Here is a 23,249-nt window from a genome sequence, read left to right as displayed (position 1 = left end):
ACTATGGCCAAACCCTGTCCTTCAGGAATTGTAATCCTAGTTATTGCATACAGTTTGCCTCTATTGGATTGTAAGTTCCAGGAGTGATTCACCAACTAAAGAACAATTACTATGGATAGAGAAAAATGCCATGTACCTATGTGACAGACAAGATCATCCATTCACAAATGAGGTTGGAGATGGAGTTTAAAAACTTTCTTGTCAGAATAAAGTTCTAAGTTGCTAGAGTATGGCTCTCTGACTTACTGAAAGCAAATTTCTCTTTGTTTTACTCTAGAAGTGACAACATTGTGAAAAGTTTAAGTAACTGAGTCTGGGAACGATTAGACATTTGGGGAAGGGGATTTGATTGAAAAGAAAAAAATCTGGGAAAACCATTTTTACACTGACATTAAAATGCATGAATGCAACTCTATTTATTTAGTCTGGTTTAGCTAATAGGTGGAGAACTATTCTGGATGAGTGAAAGCAAAGAATTTATTTGAATGCAAATGAATGACAAATCTTTAGACAGAGACATGGGGAGAATCCAAGTATTTTGCTTCCCTGTGAAATGCAAATATTATCATGGTATAATCATTACTGATTAACTCTCGATATAACATATAAACCTATGAAGTTTTATAGGAGAAATGCTATTTTTCCTAAATGCTGAAATGTTGGCAAAATTGTGTGAATTTGTAAACCAGGAATTGATTACTTAGATATTCTTCCCTTCCAGAGTTTAGGATCAGCAATTACTGGGAAGAAAGCCAACTTAAAAAAATTTTTTTTAAAAAGGAGTATATGGCAAGTTTTTAACAAATATAGACCTATTGAATTTAAAGAACTGTATTTCTGGGGCGCCTGGGTGGCTCAGTCAGTTAAGCATCCAACTCTTGATTTCAGCTCAGGTCATGATCTGATGGGTTGGTTTGGTTTGTGGGTTTGAGCCCCACATCAGGCTCCAAGCTGAGTGCAGCGCCAGCTTGGGATTCTCTCTCTCTGCCCCTCCCCTGCTAGCACACTGTCTCTCTCTCAAAATAAACTTAAAAAAAAAAAAAAAAAGGAACTGTATCTTTACTATATTTATATAGTAATATTATGATCTTCCTTACTTTTTTTATATTAAAGGACAGTGGCAAGTTTTTTTCTTAACGCCCTTGATCAATTTGCAAAATAAAAAGTTGGCAATGTCATGACTTTCCCCAAAATTTATTTTGAAGGTCTAAGGATCCAAAAGAAATCCAAAGTCTGGAAAACACTAAATCATAATGTTGATGGTCTGAGCTTACTTGGATTTTTAAAAATTATATCTGTAGAGAGTCAGAATGCAGAATTGGATTTCTAACACTGTTTTTCAAGGGATCCACGTTTTCTCAAAGTCTGGCTGACAAATATTGGAAAACATTATTGCTCTACCAAAAGTCCATATACCTATGCAGGGAATTTCCTCTGAAATACTTAACAAAAAGGAATAATGCTGTGGCAATAGACCATGACTCAGAGGACAAAGAGTGAACCCAAATGCTGTCTGGCTGGTGTGACAGAACAGACTTAGACTTAGGTACAAAATTTCAATGAATAAAGCAGCCTTCTATACAGTTGGTGTTTACTATGTATCTACTATGAGAATGTTTTTATACAAAAACAAAACAGAACAAAATAAAAAACAAAACTCTAACAGCTTGATGTACTTAAGTTTACATTTGAGATGTGTGATCTTGGGCCAGTGCTTTAACTTCCTAACTTTTTTTTTTTTTTTTTACTTTTCTTTAAAGATTATTTTGAGAGAGAGAGAGAGAGAGAGAGAGAGAGAGAGAGAGAGAGAGAGAGAGACAGCAAGCACAGGGGAGGGAGAGAGAGAGAGAGAAAGAGAATCCCAAGCAGGTTCTGCACTGTCAGTGCAGAGCCTGACACAGAGCTCGAACTCACAAACTGTGAGATCGTGACCAGCGTCGAAATCAAGAATCAGATGCTTAACTGACTGAGCCACCCAGGCACTCCTGAACTTTAATTTCTAATGTAGTTAATGGGGGAATATAACTATATCTACTACAGAGGACACAAGATAATGTGCTCAGCCTGATGCCTGGTCCATACATACAAGGGCTTGCTCATGATGGTTACATTATTTTATGACTCTGATAACCTCCCATTCATTTAAAATATCAAAGTCTCTCAGATATAAACAGAGAACTGAGTAAGAGAACCAGGGAACTACAAAAATGGTCTTCATTCTTTCCTCATGGAGGTGCCCTGCCATAGAGGCCCCACTCCCTTTGATTCCTACTTTTACCATCTAACTAGAAGTGGGGTCAAAGGGTTCCGATCCCAAACACAAAGCACCTTAGCTTGCTAGAAGTTCTGGGAGTCCAGTCTCTGAACTACCAACCTTGGTTCTAGAGAACCTAAGGAGATGCCTTTAAAGGGAAAAGCACGGAGCTGTCCCCGGCCCTCAAGATCTACTTTTTTCAAGGTCTGATCTTTTGTCTTTAAAAAAAGAGCTATTTCCAGGGTGCCTGGGTGGCTCAGTCGATTGGTTAAGTCAACTTTGGCTCAGGTCATGATCTCACGGTTCATGAGATTGAGCCCTGTGTCCGGCTCTCCACTGACAGCCTGCTTGGGATTCTGTCTCTCTCTCTCTGCCTCTCCTCCACTCGTGCTCTCTCTCTCAAAATAAACAAACATTTAAAAAAATAACAGAAGAGAGGCATTTCTCTACAGGCCCAATTGCAGACTAGTCAAGACAGACCTTGGATCAATAAGAGGACATTAGAGTGCTACTGAGGGGGCAACCTAACTTGTCTCACTGTAAGGGCCAAGCAAGGTTGGGTCCATCACATCTTCATGTGGGGATGGTCTCACAACCATCTCTGAGAGGAAGCAGGGGCTTACGTTTTTTCCGGTCATCTCTGGTTTTGAAGTCTAATTTTCTGAGCTTTCTGGCTCGCCTGGCTAGCACATACGCTATTCCTGTTCTGCCCCATGTGGCTCCAGGGAAAGGTTTACACACATGCTCACACAAGGCATTTCTGTGTATAGCTTTTATTGGTTTCAGGAGACAGAGGCAGGCAAGTTAAAACCGAATATTAGACGTTTCTGTTCTTAAAACACCCTTCAGCCACTTTTACTCACAGGCTCCAGACTCCCACCACTGGCTTAGCACCGGCTGCCTCTTTCCTTCTGCTGCTCAACTCCCAAATACACGTTCTCTTTTACAAAGAGTACTTTAAATATTTCTTCAACTTCCTCTTCTCCTGCCAACCCATTCTCATAAGGTCTCACCTTCTTAGAAAAAAAAAAAAAAAAAAAGAGGTAAAATTCACATCATATAAAATGAACCATTTTAAGTTATACAATTCATAGGCATTTAGTAAACTGTGGTGAAACCATATAGGGTCTCACCTTTCATCCCCAATGACTTATCAAGATAGTTTCCCACACAAAGACATGAAAGATTCTTCCCTAAGAGAAATTTTTTTTTAAGATTGTATTTTTTTAAGTAATCCCTACACCCAACGTGGGGCTTGAACCTACAACCCTGAGATTAATAGTCGCATGCTCTACCGATTGAGCCAGCCAGGGGCCCCTTAAGAGAAATTTAGGGTGCCAGTTGCTCCCCCTCCCTTAAACCTTGTTCTTACAGGGATAGAAGTCTTTTGGCATTTGAGGAAAAGATGCCATCAAGCAGCTACTTATCCTTTTGGAGAAGGAACTATAATTTGGGGGGGAGGGGCGGAGAGAAAGGTTGTGAAACATTTAACATAGATTTTTTCACAGAAGGTGGTATTTTTAAAACTAATTTTCAGCTTTATTTACCACTCAATGGAATATCAGCAACTCACTTGCAAATCATTCAGCAAATACTTTTTTATATGTATTTTATACATTATATAAATATAACATTTATTCATATTTGTTTTGCTACATATATATAAATACATATGTGGGTAGCAAAACAAATATGAACCACATGTTAAATTTCAGTGGTGGGTATATGGGCATATTATTCCAATTTAGATGTATGCTTGAAATTTTAGATAATAAAAAGTTGGGGAAAACTCATGGAGTAGAGCTTTTTATTTAGATAATTTATACTAAATGGTATAAAAATGTATTATCTATGATGTTTTAGGATATGAAGGGTACTGGACACATGTTTGGCATCAGCTGCGGTCCTTATACTGAATTATTCAAACTAAACAAACCTCACAATAGATCCAAGGACTGGTTGACCTAAACAATGATAACAAAATCCTGGAAGAGCAGTAGCAGTGGACGGCATCTCTTCTCAGAACATCACACGCACAGGTCACCTCCTCTCCTGGGAATAGCACACACGTAAAGGACACAACTTTCTCATGGCATTCATTAAAGCCATAAGGAAACTCCCTAAACACACAACGAAGTAAGATTTAACAAATATTTACTGAGCGCCAGTTAAGTGAACTTCTGGTATTAAGAGTGTGCACACGCCAATATAGTATGTGCAGGACATGGTTTCTCTTTGGGGGTTAGTTACAACCGAGTTGGGGAAAGAAGGTGCTTAAAAGCAGTGAAAAGCAAATAACACCACAAAATTTAAAGAGCAATTATTACATCGTTGGTGAAAGTGTAACTTGGTAAAACCTTTAATGGGGAGCAATTTAGTAATACCTACCAAAATTAGAAATGTGCATACCCTTTGCCTCGGGATTCCAATTAAATGGGTATGAATTTATCCTATAGATATGTTTATATGTGTGTCACATGATGTATGTATAAAGATAATAACTGAAGCATTATATAAAACAGCAAAATTAAAAAAAAAAACTAAATATGCATAGGAAACTGGTTAAATTATGGTACATGCATTAACAAAATACTATGTAGTTGTTTATAAAAATTTTTTTTTTCAACGTTTATTTATTTTTGGGACAGAGAGAGACAGAGCATGAACGGGGGAGGGGCAGAGAGAGAGGGAGACACAGAATCGGAAACAGGCTCCAGGCTCTGAGCCATCAGCCCAGAGCCCGACGCGGGGCTCGAACCCACGGACCGCGAGATCGTGACCTGGCTGAAGTCGGACGCTTAACCGACTGCGCCACCCAGGCGCCCCTGTAGTTGTTTAAATAGAGTTAGGCTGCTTTTGACACAGAATATCTCCAAAACATAAGGTTGAAGCAAAAAATAAACAAGTGGGACTACATCAAACTTAAAAGCTTCTGTGCAAGAAAGGAAACAATCAAGACAGTAAAAAGTCAACCTATGGAATGGGAGAAAATATTTACAAACCATCTCTTATCTGATAAGGAGTTAATATCCAAAATATGTAAGAACTACTACAACTTAATAACAAAAAAATCAAATAACTCTATTTAAAAATGGACAAAGGACTTGAATAGACATTTCTCCAGTGGCCAGTGGGTATATGAAAAGATGCTCGACGTCACCATTAAGGAAATGCAAATCAGAGCCATAATGAGATATAAACTCACATCTGTTAGGATGGTCATTACAAAAAAAATCAGAAAACAACAAATGCTAGTGAAGATGTGGAGAAATTGGGACCCTTGTGCACTGGTGGGAATGTAACATGGTACAGCTATTAGGGAAAACGGTATGGAGGTCCCTCAAAAAATTACAAGTAGAACTACCCTTTGATCCAGCAATTGCACTTCTTTGTATTTATCCAAAATAACTGAATGAGATATTTGTACTAGCATGTCTATTACGGCATTATCCACAATAGCCAAGAGAGAGAAACAATTGAAGTGTCCACAGATGGACGAATGGATAAAGAACTTGTGGTATATACAACTGTGGTAATACAATGCAGTATTATGCAGCCCTAATAAAGAAGGAAATCCTGCCATAGGCTACGACATGCATGAAACTTAAAGACACTATGGTAAGTGAAACAGCCAGTCACAAAGGACAAATACTGCATGATTCCACTAACGCAGTCAAACTGATACAAGCAGAAAGTAAAATGATGGTAGCCAGGGATGGGGGGAGGGGAAAATGAGGAGTTTTGTTCATTGGGCATAGAGTTTTAGTCATGCAAGATGAAAAAGTTCTAGAGCTCTACTGTATGTATAACAATATACATATAATTAACAATAGTATTGTATACTTAAAGGTTTATTAAGAGGGCAGATTACCTGTTCCGTGTTTTTTTTTTTTTACAATTGAAATGATGTGTTTATACATATCTTTAAATATCTCTAAGTAAAAAGAAGTCAAGATGTAGAGGATTGCGCATAGTATGCCAACATTTGTGTGTGTGTATGTTTGTTCTATATACATAGTTAACTAGGCTTAACAGATATTTGCAAAGATACAGAAAGTCGTAAGAGTGGTTGCTTCCAATGAGGAAAACTGGATGCTTGGGACAGACATTGCAGGGAGGCAATTTTGTAAATTTTGAATTTGTACCAATTAAATTTTAATATTACCAATCAAAAAATAGAACATAAAGCAATTTATAAAAAAGTAGGAAATATATTATATGGTACTAATGACATATACCAGAATAATTATCTAGATAACAAGAGATAAGTTGGAGTAGAGAATGCAGTATTTACAAGGCGGAATGTGAGCTGGGCCTTGAGAAATGGGAAGTGTTTGGATAGATAGAGGAGAGCAGTAAGGACAGTCCGGGTGTGTACGTAGAGGCTGGAGTGGGGAGAGGACATGGGAAGTAAAAATGGAGAAGCAGGGTAATGAAAGGTAAATCAAGCGCCAGTGAGACAGTTTCAGCGTACTGCAGAATGCAGGTACAAGAGAAAAGGATGAAATAGTTTAGTAGATGATGCACGGAAATGTGGAATTAATGTGGTGGGCAGCAGGGAGCCACTGTAGGCTCTTGAGCAGGGAAGTCATATTATGAAAGCAGGATTCCAAGATCAGCAGACAAAACAGACAAAATAAACCAAAAGACAGACAACTGTCAGAAGGCTAACGCAGCGATCCAGGGGTTGCCCATTGCAATCATCTGGGAAGCTTTAAAAATATATATTTGTGCCTAGGTCTCCACTGCCAGAGATTCTGATTTAATTGGTTTGGGGTGGAGCCTGATCATTGCCATTTTGAAAGCTCCCCAAGTGATTTTAAAGAGCAGCATGGGTTGAACATAACTGTCACAATCCAGGCACAAAGAGATGAAGGCTAAGATTCAGGAGCTGGCAGGAGGCTGGAGACAGGATAAAAGCACACTTAGGAGACAGGTCCAAGGAAGAACAGATGTGCTGACAGATCGGGGGTAAAGAGTGAAAAGATATACACAGTCTGTTAGATTTATGCATTCATTCAACAGATATTTATTAAGTCCCTCCCAAGTACCAGGTACCATACTGAGCTCGAAGGATTTAGTGATGAGCAAAACAGACCAGTCCCACTTCTTCAGAAACTTGTGGTCTAGTGGACACAGACAACAAACAAGACTTCCAGGGATGGCCTGTACAACTGGGTCTGAAGCTATCAAGCATGACCGCTATCAGGCTGCTTGTGTACATCAAGTGGTCGGGGGAGACGTCTCTGAGCTAGTGATACTTGAGCTGAGGCTTGAGTGATGAGGAGCTGAGTCTTCAAAGAGAGATGTTCTCTCTAGGAAAAGCAGTAAGCACGCAGGGACATGTTCAAGGCACAGAAATCTGTACAACGGAGAAGAGTCAAAGACTGATGGGAGATGAGGTCAGAGAAATACGTAGGTACAAACCAAATAGAGCCATGTGGGCCATGGCACAGATTTCATTCTCAATGACATGGGAGGCCCTTGGAGGAAATTAAGCAGAGTAGTGACGTGATCTGATTTACATTTTTGAACAACCACTTTTGCAGTGTGAAAACAGACTGCAGGTTGCAGGAATGAAAGCAAGAAAACTGATTGGAAGGATAGATTAGAGCATGAGGTGCGCTGACAGGGGAAAACTGTGGAGGGGAATAGATTTGAATATGTCGACTTTAGGTAACTGGGCAGCATCTAAGCAGAAACGTCCCAGGACAACTGGACACATGGGAAATAGGTGAGAATTTAGGTTGTACCTACTGACTTGGAGACACTTTCAGGACTGAAGAAATGCATGTTAGATGACACTACAGGACTATGGCAACTTTTTCCAAGAAGGGGACTAGTAACAACTTGGAAGAAAAGCCTCTAGTGGTGGGCTGCAGGGCTCTGTAGTTAGTTTTGTCTTTCAAAACATCTTTATCTGTGAATGGGATAAAGAAACGGCAGGATAACGCAGGATGTCAAAAAAGAGGGAACAATGATACATTGGAATCAAAACTTAAAAAAAATCTCAATGGCTGGAAGAATGTACTAAAGTTAACAAGGCAAAATTTAGATAGATAAAAAATAGATAACAAGTGTGTGTGTGTATAACATATATTCCTTCATATTAAAAAAAAGTAAAATTAATAGTAAAAGACCTAGAAATCTGGCAGTTCACCTAAAAGAGACCTGGGGCTTTTACTGATGATGTACTTTACAAGCCTAAAGTGTAAAGTCATTGTGAAAAAGCTGATGTAAAATCAGAGGAATTGACATTGTTACAAAACTAGAACTTATTTTTCTAGGGAAGAATACATCAGTAGTGAAAATAAACTACATTGATCAGGATTATTTCTAGAACACTATTTTCTGATCAGGCCGCTGACTAGATGGCTGAAGTAGAGAAGGGAGAAGAGATATGAGATTTGACGAACAGTCAAGTAATAAAACTATATATATTCAATTCAGTGCTTAACAGCATACTCAAACTTTCCCCAAATATCGTGTTATCTAACTTGGGGAAATAAGGTGTATTTCCCCTGGTTGAGAGAAAACATAGTCTTCAAACATGAAAGTCTTCAGAGATTAAAGAAAACTTGTCCAAAATTAGACAAAAGAGGTAGAGCTGGGATTTGAACGCAAGTAAATAGGACTTCAGAATCTTTATTTAAAAAAAAAAGTCTCTCTCTCCATAAATATATGAAACTATAGATATAGATCTATGTTTTCCTTTTCTTTTTTTTTTTAAATAATTTATTGTCAGGTTAGCTAACATACAGCGTACATAGCGTAGTTTTGGCTTCAGGAGTAGATTCCCGTGATTCGCCAATTAAAACACCCAGTGCTCATCCCAAAAAGTGCCCTCCTCAATGTCCATCACCCATCTTCCCTGCTCCCAAACCCCCTACCCCCACCCTCATCAACCCTCAATTTGTTCTCTGTAATTACGAGTCTCTTGTGGTTTGCTTCTCTGTAACTTATTTTTCCTTCCCTTCCCCTATGGTCTTCTGCTAAGTTTCTCAAGTTCCACATATGAGTGAAAACACAGGATATCTTTCTTTCTGACTGACTTATTTCACTTAGCATAATACCCTCTAGATCCATCCATGTTGTTGCAAATGGCAAGATTTCATTCTTTTTCATCATTGAGTAGTATTCCTGTGTGTGTGTGTGTGTGTGTGTGTGTGTGTGTGTGTGTGTACACATACACATTACATCTTCTTTATCCATTCATCAGGTGAGGGACATTTGGGCTCTTTTTGGCTATTGTTGATAGCACTGCTATAAACATTGGGTACATGTGCCCCTACGAATCAGCACTCCTATATCCTTTGGATAAATTTCTAGTAGTGCTATTGTTGGGACATAGGGTAATTCTGTTTTTAATTTTTTTGAGGAACCTCCACTATGTTTTCCAGAGTGGCTATACCAGTTTGCATTCCCACCAACAGTGCAAGAGGGTTCCCCTTTCTCCATAACCTCGCCAACATCTGTTGTTTCCTGAGTTGTTACTTTTAGCCACTCTGACCAGTCTGAGATGGTATCTCAATGTGGTTTTGATTTATATTTCCCTGATGAGGAGTGACATTGAGCATCTTTTCATGTGCCTATTGGCCATATGGATGTCTTCTTTAGAGAAGTGTCTATTCATGTCTTCTGCCCATTTCTTCACTGTATTATTTGTTTTTTGGGAGTTGAGTTTGCTAAGTTCTCTAAAGACTTTGGATACTAACCCTTTATGTCATTTGCAAATATCTTCTCCCATTCTGTTGTTTGCCTTTTAGTTTTGTTGATTGTTTCCTTTGCTGTGCAGAAGCTCTTAATCTTGATGGGATCCCAACAGTTCATTTTTGCTTTTATTTCCCTTGCCTTTGGAGACGTGTCAAGTAAGAAGTTGCTGCGGCTGAGGTCAAAGAGGTTGTTGTCCATTTTGCCCTCTAGGATTTTGATGGTTTCCTGTCTCACATTTAGGTCTTTCCTCATTTTGAATTTATTTTTGTGTATGGTGTAAGAAAGTGGTCCAACTTCATTCTTCAGTATGTTGCTGTCCAGTTCTCCCAGCGCCACTTGCCAAAGAGACTGTCATTTTTCCATTGGATACTCTTTACTGCTTTGTCAAAGATCAGTTGGCCATACATTTGTAGGTCCATTTCTGTGTTCTCTATTCTATTCCATTGGTCTATGTGTCTGTTTTTGTGCCAATACCATACTGTCTTGATGACTACAGCTTTGTAGTATAGGCTAAAGTCTGGGGTTGCAATGCCTCCAGTTTGGTTTTCTTTTCAACCTTACTTTGGTTATTCGGGGTCTTCTGTGGTTCCATGCAAATTTTAGGATTGTTTGTTCTAGCTCTGTGAAGAATACTGGTAATATTTTGATTGAGATTGCATTTGTATAGGTTGCTTTGGATAGTATCAACATTTTAACAATATTTTTTCTTCCAATCCATAAGCATGGAATGTTTTTCCATTTCTTTGTGTCTTCAATTTCTTTCATTAGCTTTCTATAGTTTTCAGCATACAGATCTTTTACCTCTTTGGTTAGGTTTATTCCTAGGTATTTTATGGTTCTTGGTGCAATTTAAATGGGATCGATTCCTTGATATCTCTGTTGTTTCGTTACTGTATAGAAACACGACTGATTTCTGTTCATTGATTTTATATCCTGCAACTTTTCTGAATTCATGTATTAGTTCTAGCAGTTTTTTGGTGGTCTTTTGGGTTTTCCATGTAGAGAGAGTACCACATCATCTGCGGAAAATCCAAGTTTGACATCTTCTTTGCCAATTTAGATGCCTTTTATTTCATTTTATTGTCTAATTGCTGAGGCTAAGACTTAATCTATGTTTTCCTTTGCGTTAAGCAGTTGCATTACCAGGGCCATCTTGAAAAGGTTCAATCAGAAAATTCCAAGTTTTATTTGAGCTTTTTTCAGGCAAGAAATTCAGGGGTCTTATTTAACTTCACCACTTTAGGACTAGTGCAACTCTTAGTATGTATTATGTGCTCAGTAAATACTTACTCAGTGAATTAGCCAGCCCCTTTGCCTGTGTTGTGCATTGATCCACTGATCAGTAGAAGACAAAACACACACAAATTCAAACAGTGAGAAACATTTCTCTGGAGGTCTTGTTTCTTTATACCATCCCATATGACAATGCCTTTTCATCCACTTGTCTTTTTTTCCCCTGGCAACTCAACTTCCCTCTCTGCCCCTTTCCTTTGTCCCACAGGCGAAAAAACTTGTCCCCCTGGCCACCAGGCAAGATGAGTCTTCCTGCTCCTCATGAGTGCTCATCTTGATGGACAGCCTCACAAACTAGGACAGTGGATCATGATAGTAAAAACATAGATCAGATTGTTCAGGAAGAGTGATTGTAATGAGGAAGACATATCCACAATATCTTTACTCATCCTTCACCAAAATTTTGTTTTCTTATTTTTCCCTCTTCATTAAGGGAAGACTATAGGAGGATAATGTAGAAAAATGAACAAATTGTGTGCTTAAATTAGAAAAACAATTGTTTCAGTACTACATCAGGTTCTGAGAAGTTCTAAGACCAGAAATTATGACACCTAAGTTTTAGGCAAAGTAATTGGCAGGAAACAAAGTCTTTTTTCAATAGGGCTAATTCCAATAAAGTCAGAGAGAGTACTGTCAACATGCCAAGAAGAAAATCAGGTTAAAATTAACTGTTCGAGTCCTTTTGTTTCTAGCATCTATTTTCCATCTGTATATATTCTACTGGCACTGTCAGCACGAGAGACCCCACACCCAGCTACCCCCAGATTATCTAGTAACCTGATCCGGCAAATACACAGGGCAAGAATGGAGAAGAGAAAAATCCATTTACCTTAAAAAGAGATCTTCCAAATTCATTAACATCTCATACAGTGCTCGCCATTTCATTTGTGCCCACATAACCTTATTCCTAGGCTCTAAAATGTTTCAGAGTCAGATGGCTATAGCACTTCCACAAATGGCGGGGGATGGGGGGGGTACACATTTCAAATACGGAAGAGTACTGGTGCCAAAGGTCACATGGAGAAAGAAATGAATCTTTCCTAGCTGATCTCTGCTCACATCAGAGATCACCCCCCAAACGGGGGAGAAGAAAAACGGTCTTACAGGTTTATATACAGGCAAATAAAGAAGATGAGATTTTGCAAAGGTAAAAATGTTTTTAGAAGCACAAGAAGGCCCCGTGATTAGCTGATAACCATTTACAGGCATGTGTAAAGTTTACCTGAAAATGGATGGTATGCTTCTGCTTTTCCATTGGTGAATTTACCAAGGTACTAAACTTAAATTTAAAAGGTGCCACGGGAGAAGGAACAAAGGAACAAACAAAGCCAGAGAGGTTGGGCTGATCTGGTAACAAGCTACCCATCAAATGCGAGTTAGGAATTGCCACAGTAGAGAATGTATGGTACTTTCAAGACCAGGTCTATACCCAGATTGTGCTGAATTTCAGATTCTGCTTCTAGATGGAAAGGCAAAAAAACCCACAAAGATTTCCAGACCTTGGGTGTTTAAAGGGCCTTCACACAGTAAATCAACCTACTCCTGTCTTGTTTTCTCCGCAGCCAGACTGAAATAATACAGCACCAGCAGAGGTGTGAATTACCCCCATTCATCTTAATGGAGTGTTAACTTCAAAGGCTTGTTTTAACCATTTAAATGCTAAGCTCATGAGTAAACATTCCGTTAAAAAAAAGGTACAATTTAAACATTCACCTTCAACATACGAAAGTAATTTATATTCTCAGCACTTCGTTTTTTAATTTAGCAAACAAGTCTCCAAGTGTTAGAAAAGTATATATTTTGTACTTTACTTAGTTTTATTTTAAATAGTTCTTACCTAATAAATTATGAACGTTAAGCCCATAATGCGAGGGCCTATATTTCCCAGGAAAAATGTTGCGGAGTACTTGAACAAGGGTTTTTGGTAATCCTAGTGAAGGGGACACTGCTCTTACCTGCCATCTTATTAGCTTCCTCCACACTCATAGAGAAAGCTGTGATCCCGAAGAGGCAACCAGATAAGGCAGAATATTGAAGTAAAATGAAAGAAAAACACTTCCACAAATATTATCTCTTGATATTAACTAAGTTTTATGTTCAGTATGTTACTTGTCCCTTTGCCAAACCTCTCATGATCCTATCCCATGAGCAGGTGACAAATGTATTAACTGATGCCCAGCTGTCATCACATTTAACATTTGCCCCACAGGGCATCCTTGCATCTGTTGCAGATTTAGTGTTATTTTGGTATTACTGGAATTAGATTTATGTAAGCAGCTGAACACCTATTTGTGTTTGGATCTATAATTTCATAAACAGAAAAAGAGGGTACAAGAATTAGCTTATCAGATTGATAGGCTCTGGCTGACCTGAAGCCACAGGGGAAGCCATGCCTGGCTGTGCCCCTGGGACCATGCTAAGTGCCCAGCTTCAGGAAGACATTAGTAGGAGAGCACAGCTGGGGCAGAACTGTGGCAAAACATGAAAAAGAGTGCACATGGGGCCAGTTCCCCTGTGAATGAAGGCTAGGGAAAGATTCTAAACATATTAGTTGTACAAGATGGAAGACGAAGAAATTCCCTGTCTCTGATTGAAAGCAAACTTATTTTACTGGTCCAGATGAAGGGATGGGGAAAAGGGGATAAATATCTGCTCTAAGAGCCTGTTTTGGTCTGCACCTAATTTATACAGGGTCATTTAATCCTCTCAACACAACCCTGTATAATTGGTATTAACTCCATTTAATACCTATATGAAAGTGGAGGCTTGGAGAGGTTAAGTACTTTGTCTAAACTCACTGAGATTTGAATCTAAGTCTTTCTAACCCTCAAACTTGGACTTTTTCCATTATTCTATGCTGATCCAAAGTTGCCAAAGAAATATGTTAACTCAAAAGGGAAGCTTAGTTGTCAATTTTTCTGCCCATTTCCTAAGTAGGAAGCAAAGGGGCACCTGCAAAAGTGTGTATTTCCATTCATGCAAATTGGTGCTTTGCATGCAATCCCCTACTTTACATGTGCACAGGGGGAGCATTACATTTTCACTGATACACCCTGGCTTTGGTAGGCTGCTAACAAGGTGCCTTTCACAAAGAGCACTCATGGGGAGAAGAGATCTAGCTTCTGCTTTCCAACCAAAAGTAAGCCACATCAATGGGAAACAATGATTTATAACCTCTGCACAAAACTTGATATAAATTGTCAGTATTTGTCTCTGTTTGTCAACTAGAAAGTCACGTGTTTAAGTGACAAAAGAGAAAGCTCAGAGAACTTCCAAATCCACAGTCAATCATCACAGCTCTATGTCATAATGAACAACAGGAAAATCACATAAGTTTCTTAGAGAAGATTGGGAGGCAGGGCAAAATACCAAATGAAATAATCCCACAGTTTTGTTATTAGTGATTGATGTTGACAACATTAACCCACAGCTAAGATTCAATTTTGTATATAAAGCCAATACACTGATTTCTTAAAAAACAAACAAATGAAAGATTGACTCTATACATTTAATAACACTAAAAACTTCTGCCTGTGATAAACGCTGTTAAGAGAACGAGAAGGCAAGCCACCGATTGGGAGAGAATTTTTGCAAAACACATTATCTGATAAAGGACTGGTATCTAAAATATACAAAGAATGCTTAAAAGCCAACAGTGAGAAAATAAACCAATTTAAAAAATGGGCAAAAGATCCAAACCTCACCCAAGAAAATATACAGATGGCAAATAAGCATATGAAAAGATGCTCCACATCATATGTCATTAGGGAAATGCAAATTGAAACAATGAGATATAACTACACACCCATTAGAATGGCAAAAATCCAAACCACTGACAACACCAAATGTTGGCGAGGATATGGAACAACAGGAACTCTCATTCACTGCTGTCAGAAATGTAATATATTACAGCTAGTTTGGAAGGCAGTTTGGCAGTTTCTTATAAGACTAAACATATTCTTACCGTATGATGCAGCAATTGTGCTCTTTGGTATTAACCCAAAAAAGCTGAAACTTATATCCACACAAAAACCTGTACACACTTTATTCATAACTTTGAAAGCCAGAAGAGGTCCTTCAACAGGTGAATGAAAACACAAACTGGCCCATCCATACAGTGGAATATTATTCAATAATAAAAAGAAATGAGCTATATGAAAATGCGTGGAGGAAACTTAACTGCATTTTTTTTTAAGTGAAAGAGCCAGCCTGAAAGGTTAGATAATATATAATTCCAACTATATGACATCCTAGAAAAGGCTCACAGGGAAAGGCTCACAGTTTTTATGAAGTCAGTCAAAAGATCAGTGGTTGCCAATGCTTGCATCAACAGTGAACTCTCAGGCAAACTATGTACTTTAGTAAATAATACTGTATCAAGGGGTACCCAGGTGGCTCAGTTGGTTAAGTGACTCTTGATGTTGGCTCAGGTCATGATCTCCTGGTTTGTGAGTTCCAGCCCCGTGTCAGGCTCTGTGCTGCCAGTGCGGAGCCTGCTTGATATTCTCTCTCTCTCCCTCCCTCTCTCTCTCTCTCTCTCTCTGCCCCTCCCTTGCTCATGTTCTCGCTCTCTCTCAAAATCAACAAACTTAAAAAATGTTTTACAAGTACTGTATCAATATTGGCTCATCAAGTATAACAAATGCACCACATGAATGCAAGATTTCAACAATATGGGAAACTATGGGTGTGTTGGGGATCAGGGGATATATGAGAACTCTGTACCTTCTGCTCAATGTTTCTGTAAACATCAAATCCACCCTAAAAAATAAAGTCTATTAATTTTTAAAAAAATACAAAGGTTGACCTAACTTATCAAAGAACATTTTGAATTTTATTTTAATTAAAACTGCTATAAACCCACTTTCTGCTACCTATTCCCATTTTGTTCTGCTTTTCTGTTAATAATGTTTATAAAAATGTTTACCCATATAAAAAGGATTCATCAAAGGTGCTTTACAGAATTATTCCTTTTTGCATATAGAGGTAAATTATTCTTTGTAAGAAGTGGGAAAATATTTGTTTCATTTACTAATCCAATTAAAAATGATTATTGCTAAACTAAAATTCCCAACCAAAATTCCAAAGATGAGCAAAACAAAAGCCTGTGGGGAAAAAAAAGATAAAGAACAATTAGAGTATTTTAAACCTCCACCTTCCTCAATAATGTATGTTATAGTTCAAAATACATGAACTTTCTTGATGTAGATAAACTACTTAAGTACAAAATGAGAAATTATTTCTTAAAATAGAATTATTAAAAGAAATAAAAGGTAACCTACCCCAAGTTTTTTCCACGAGAGAAAATCCTCTCTGCTAAGTTTAAGATAAAATAGTCCTGGGAATATAAAAATCAAACACGTTGATGTACTGGAACCTTTAAGTGGGAGGGGAAACAAGAAAAAAAAAAGAGGATATTGCCAGATTCAGATGCGGGGCCGGATGACAATTTTGATCTATTTTGTTACATGGATTTTTTGAAACAGAAAACTTACCAACCACACCAAATATATTCCTAATGTCAGGAACATATATTGCAAGTAAAACAATGGTAACATTGAGTGCTAGAGTGATCAAAGAATGGCGAGTCCATGAGAATGGAAAATTGGAGAAAAACATCATCATTAAAGCTCTTCTTGCCTGTATAACAGAAAAAGAAACAGATTTAAGCAGAGAGATTTAAGCAAAGCCAACATACTTGCTTAGGGAAACACAGGTACAGTATAGTAAGCATGACATCCTTGCTCCTTACACCATTTAGATTTTTAAAAAATACAGTATAAACGATTATTATAAAGTGTTTAGGACAAATCAACTAAGAAATACACCTTTCTGAGTGAGCTTAATAAAAATTATTTTGGCCTGGGTGGCTCAGTCGGTTAAGCGGCCGACTTCAGCTCAGGTCACGATCTCGTGGTCCGTGAGTTTGAGCCCTGCGTCGGGCTCTGGGCTGATGGCTCAGAGCCTGGAGCCTGTTTCAGATTCTGTGTCTCCCTCTCTCTCTGCCCCTCTCCCGTTCATGCTCTGTCTCTCTCTGTCTCAAAAATAAATAAAACGTTAAAAAAAATTTTTTTTTAATTATTTTGCTTTAATTCTTGAAGAAGTGTTCACATTCAATGTCTTTAGGTTGCATAATTTTCAAAATGACCAACAATAACACTGTGTGATGAAATCTCAGAGAATCATTTTCATTAAATTCACAGAGAGAAGAACAAAAGGTTTGAAAAGAAAAAAGAATCATGCTATGGTAAAGAAACACCATGTACTATTTTATTTTATATTATCTGTTTCATAGCATGTAAATATGAAAACTAGTTCATGACACTTCCCACTGCCAAGGCGAGCAGCAGGCAGTCATACCCCACAAATGTTTACCCCCCACCGCTGCCCTCCTGGCTGTGCAGTCTACACAGGAAGTGGGCCAAAAGTCTTGAAGGCCCAGTTCTTCGGGAACTTGCTGTTGAGGGATTCAAGACATTCATGCAGAAACATTCATACCTCAAGCCTCTGTTTCCATTTTCTCAGGAATTCTTAAGATTCTTACATATGGCAACTAAATACAGAATGAAGATCTGTTCTGCCCCTTAATTATAATTCTCAAGCAAATACAATATTTTGACTAAGATTAAATTAGAATGTCTATGTGAAAATAAATCTACAATAAACCAGAACGAGCTTATTTTTGCTGACTTGACTTTTGCTTCTTCATGCACATTCTTTTGAAAACAGAATACAGAATTAAAGGAGGGGGGGAAACCCCAAACTTTAGAAGAACCATAGTCTCTAAATTGGAAACAATGCTGTGGGAGAGCGTAAATCTAAACTAAATCTCAAAAAGCACAAATTAGCTTAGTGGTTCACTGTTATTTTTGTGCCTTCATGGGGCCATATGCAAGTATGAGGTCTTTGATCAATTACCTGACAAATGAATAAGATATACAAGACTAGATGTGATTCAAACATTCCAGTCTGCAAAGAATTAGCGTTGCCATATCAGGGAGCTGCTACATTAAGCAACAAGACCTTTAAGAGTACTTACAGGGAAGTGGATTAGAGGGACTGTCAAAAGCACAGCAAATAGTATGCATAGCTTCACAGCCATGACAACAACATCATGTGGCAAGTACTTGCTATAACCTTGCAGTAATTCTGATGCCACTTTGTCTGTAAATTAAAATAATAAGGATCACATTATAAACTACTATGATGTCAATAACAGCAAAACTATTTTACTTTGCACAAATGGATCTCAACAAATTTTGGATTCGCAGTACCAAATCCATCTCTGGCCTTTTCCCTAGTCTTTGAAACATAGAGACATTAGTTAAATATCTGCTTTAAAGTTACAATGTTTTCTTTTAATTAAACTAGAAATCAGCAGAACTTCTAAAATTATGACCATGAAAATACATATATACGTATACATATCTATATATATCTATATATATACACATAACTTGAGAACTTTTCCATAATCCAAAGGTCTTGAACATTTGTTTGTTTTGTAAGGTGTTTTCACATGTATCATTGAAAGGGTATCATGTGTACCCTTATAACAATTAAGAGGGTAGCTAGGCTGAAAAATATTAATGGACTTGCCCAAGATCACACAGCACAAAGGGGCAGAGCTCGAAGAGCTAAAAGAGTACCCACTTTTTTTTTTGGTGCTAAAGCCAATACCCTTTCCTCAATATCGCAATGTTTTCTAGAATCTTACACTTCTGTACATGTTGTCTGTTTCATCAACATTTCACCTGTAAATTCCTCTTTCATAAGAAAATGTAGTTGTAGGGAAATGGCTTACTCAGCAAGCCAGTGGTAGTCAGTGACAGAATTTGTACATGCTGACCATGCTTTGCTCCATGTCAGTCTTCCATTTTCCCAATGTCTTCTGCGCCCCCAGTCAGACGAGGGGTACGAAGATTGAGCGTTCTCAAGAACGTTCCATGTCCTGCCTCGTAGTGAAAGATCAGTCTGTACTTAAAATAGAATACTGTCTTTTATTTTTAAGTAGGCTTCACAGCCAGTGTGGAGCCCTACGCGGAGCTTGAACTCATGACCCTGAGATCAAGACCTGAACTTAGATCAAGAGTTGGGCGCTTAACCAACTGAGCCACTCGGGTGCCCCAAAATAGATGGTGCTTTTTAAACTGGAGAGTAATATGTTTTCAGAGAGATGCTTTGGAGGAAATAAAAAACAAACACACCTCTGTTTTCAAGGAACTTAATATTTAAAGGAGCAATGAGATGAACATATACACATAAAATAGAAAGCGTATAAACACAGATATACACGTACATGGCAGTAGTTGTTCTAAACAAAGAGCGATTGTGAATAGGGACAGGTAACTATGACTTTGATATGGAGGAAGGAGGAAACACAGGGAGGCTTTGGGAGAGTCATCATGATATAGTGAAGAGCAGGAAGGTAGAGGGTCTTGAATTCTGGGACCACACAGACTGATGTTCAAATTCGTCTACTTACTAGCAACCTAACTTCCCTGAGTCTCTTCGTTCTTACATCTGTAAAATGGGACACTAATATTTTGATGTGTGGAGTTACTGAGGGCCATAAATGAGTTAATGTATGGGTGGAGAAAGAGATTCTTTCTCAGAGGAAGAAGTAACATAAGCAGAAGCCCTGAAGTAGCACAGAGAATATGCATCTGAGAAAATGAGCAGTCTAGTAGTAGTAAGTACTTACAGTGGCTTAAACAGGATGTGCTGTAGAGCAGAGAGAGTATTGGGTGATAAGGCCAGAAATGCATTTAAGACCCAGTAACAGAGCTGTTCAGGAGGTTTGTACTCAATCTGGTGGGCTACAGAGATGAAATGACTTATGAAGATTGGTGTACTAGGATCTGAACTAAGTAGGAAGAAAAAGATACCCAAAACCGAAATAAGAGTTAGAAGGTTACTGTCATAATCACTGAGAGATAATGAGAATCTGAACTAGACTAGTGATCATGGAAAAGGGAGAAAAACCAATTATCTAACGTATCAAAGAACTACCTTACACAATGGGAGATTAATGGACTAAGTAAGAGATTAAGAAGAGCCAGGAAAGCCGGATTCTATTTCCAAGTCTGACATATTCGCAAGTCTTTGAAAAAATATGGCAAACTATTTTCTTTCTACTTTTTGAATCATGAAAATGAGCTATTAACACTGCTTAACAATTCTGTAGACTTTTAAAATGGTCTGGTTATTATGCAACATTTGGGCATTGGCCTGGCTCCCCAGAGGAACACTTTTTTCTTCCTCACCTTATAATGCTGTAACGTCTGTAAAGAGCCAATATTATTAATCTAGGTACATACTTATAGGTCCCTGTAATCTGACAAAATTTAGATATTAACTAAGCCTTGGGAGCACTGGATAAAAGGATCCCAAGCAGCTCCAGAAGTCAGAAGAGCTAGATTATAAATTCAAAATATCTGTTACATATCCACTTTCTACTTTCCCAGGATGAAAACATTTCTTCCGAGCCAGTCAATTCTGTGTTCTTAGCTGAGCCTTAACATATGTGAGGGCTAGAGTACAACACACTTCTCTGAATTCAGACAAATCTCTATAAATCTTAGTAAGGACCTCTGCAAGTTATATATGCTATTAAGCCAGGAGGCTGTCTTGTGTAATACACATTGTCAAACCATCTGAAGTTTAGAAAGATTACCACAGAGTAGCAGAAAGATTACTAGATTAGTATTCAGGAGACATGCTACTACTAATATTGTTAACAGGTCACTTCACTTCTTTGGGCTTCAGCTGCTCATTTACAAAATGAGTTCAAGGCCTTAATTTGTGACTAGCCCTTTTGATAATTGCTCAGTAATTTCTCTCCATAAGAATGAGAGCTACTGATCTCTCAACAGAAATATACCAAAAAAGATGCTCCTTAGTGATGATTAACAGCCCCCCAAAAGCTATTGTGAATGGAAAAATCAATATCTGAATCTTCTTTGGTTTTTGGAGAAGGAATTACTTTTATATCATTCTTTCTATCATCTACCTACCATGAGATTTTTCTTAGATGTGCATTTCTCCATTAGATAAAATGTGGACAGTCTGAAGAATTTGCGGTGCATTAAGTCAGAGACAACATAACAGCTTTACCTGATAACAAGGAAATATTTCATTTACATAATGAAAATGTTTCGCCTCTGTGTTCATGGAACAATAGATCAGTAGATAGGTAGGTAAGTAGACAGAGATATATAGATATGTCTGGAGCTTAAGTGAGCCAGGTTCTTCCAAAAGATAATCGACAAAAATTTGGGATGAAGGAAATCTGGGTTCTCTAGCATAATTCCTGAGGAGGGAACATAGTAATAAAAGCACTACCTTTGGAGACAGTCAGAATTGGATTCAAATCCCAACGCATCATTCATTAGCTGCAAGTATCTGGCCAAATTGCTCAAGCTATGTGAACCTATACCTTGTAGAGTTGCTGTAAGGATTAAGGTAAGCAATGTATATAAGATACCTGGCATTTACACAGGAAACGTTAGCTCAATAAATGTATTAGCATCCATCCTTCTTCCACTTTCCCTTCAATGTAAGCTTTCTGACAATTTAATACAGCATTCCCTGGCAATTTATATAACTATTCCTCAGCTATCCCGGAGATTGGCAGGCCATTTGAGGCTTCTTCCAGATAGCTATCCATAAGGAGGAAAAGGAGGTCTATTTTTTGGACTCTTTCTCAATGTTGAAGATTCCTAAATATAGTAGTATTTGCGCCAGTAACAATTTTAATTTAGAAAAATACACAGCTAATCTGCTATACTAAGTTTTTGCTCAATCTCAACAGAGAGCTTGCTACAGTATCTTATTATTCTAGAGAAGTCTTACCGGGCTCAAGTCTGTGCAAAAACTTACAAACCCAACAACCAAAGCTAGAGCTTATATAGTTCAAGAATTTTGTTTTATGAGCCATGATCAAAAAAGCTTATCCATCTGCCTTAATTTTCTTTGTAGTGTATCCAGCAGGGTGTCATACTCGTGTTGGAGATGATGCTTTTCCTGATGGTGTACACAGAGCTCTACCATTTTTATCCTCCATCAGTATGAAATGCAAGAGCAGATTTAGATTAATGAATGGCCTTTCTTACTGTTAAAACAGCATAGAGATAGCAGGAAAAGGACCAAAGAACAATTATAATTTTCTCATATAATTCAAGAACATACACATTATACTATTAAGTTACCATATTTAACTTAAATTTCATTAAAGATAGTGAGAAGTACAGTGCTGAAAAACTGAGCACCTGAAATTATAAAATGACTATAATAATAATGACAATAATAATAACAGTAACCATCAGCAGTAGCTCTCCTTTGTGGAAGACTGCTATGTGCCGGATACTATAATAGGCATTTTAGACATAACTCATTTCCTCCACAATAAAACTCTATGCAATTTTCTGTTACAGATTAGAAGATGAAAAGATTACAAGGTGAGTGTCCTGTTCAAGCTAGTTAGAGCAGAATAGTTATTTGTACCATATTTGTTGGATTTCAAAATCCATACTCTTTCCACTGGGATTAGGAAAGGTAGCTGGTTTAGTAAAGGTAGCTGTGCAAGTAAACATCCAAAAACTTGTCAGACTTGGAAAAACTCTGGGAGAGAAGCAAAGTGCCATTAGAAGTAATCATGGATGTCTAAAACCTGAAACATGTGCACAAGGCTATCAACCATAAAATCAGTCATAACAGCTAAATATCACTAGAGTAATAACAGCCATTTACTTGAAGAGCTGTTATAATAGCACTCATAAGCTCAAGAGTGTATTCCAGAATTGACAAATTGAGTGCAATTTGTTATAATGGGTTTGTTTGCAAATTAAATAGGTTTGCAGATTAAACAAAAGAGCCTACAATTTTTTTTCTTACTCTGGACTTGTAAGTTTTACTTTTTCTTTAGGTTCTTTTTAGAACAGAAAAAAACACATTCCAAGCAGACAATTTTTCAAAAATAAATAAAAAT

At 37.8% G+C, this 23,249-nt stretch overlaps 1 protein-coding gene across 6 annotated transcripts in view; it reads right to left on the bottom strand.

Annotated features, from left to right (window-relative positions):
* Window positions 1–3,011: 3,011 nt before the first annotated feature.
* The window catches only part of SLC38A6 (solute carrier family 38 member 6), a 75,800-nt gene continuing 55,562 nt past the window's right edge, over window positions 3,012–23,249 (bottom strand). For 4 of the 6 annotated variants that reach the window (XM_045451171.1, XM_045451166.1, XM_045451169.1 and 1 more), the window contains 4 exons: window positions 18,300–18,424; window positions 16,756–16,900; window positions 16,543–16,637; window positions 3,012–3,270 (listed from right to left, as the gene is read on the bottom strand). In XM_045451171.1, the coding sequence (XP_045307127.1) occupies window positions 3,142–3,270; window positions 16,543–16,637; window positions 16,756–16,900; window positions 18,300–18,424 (494 nt within the window). In that variant the 3' untranslated portion in view covers window positions 3,012–3,141. Of the gene's footprint in view, window positions 3,271–15,280; window positions 16,366–16,542; window positions 16,638–16,755; window positions 16,901–18,299; window positions 18,425–23,249 lie in introns of those variants that run through there. The other 2 variants (XM_045451167.1, XM_045451168.1) reach the window with 2 other exon arrangements.

The sequence above is a fragment of the Leopardus geoffroyi genome, chromosome B3 (genome assembly GCF_018350155.1).
Source record: "Leopardus geoffroyi isolate Oge1 chromosome B3, O.geoffroyi_Oge1_pat1.0, whole genome shotgun sequence".
Taxonomy (NCBI): Eukaryota; Metazoa; Chordata; class Mammalia; order Carnivora; family Felidae; genus Leopardus; species Leopardus geoffroyi.
The sequence above is the reverse complement of the archived record's forward strand: the minus strand, read 5'-3'. Positions and strand labels throughout refer to the sequence as shown.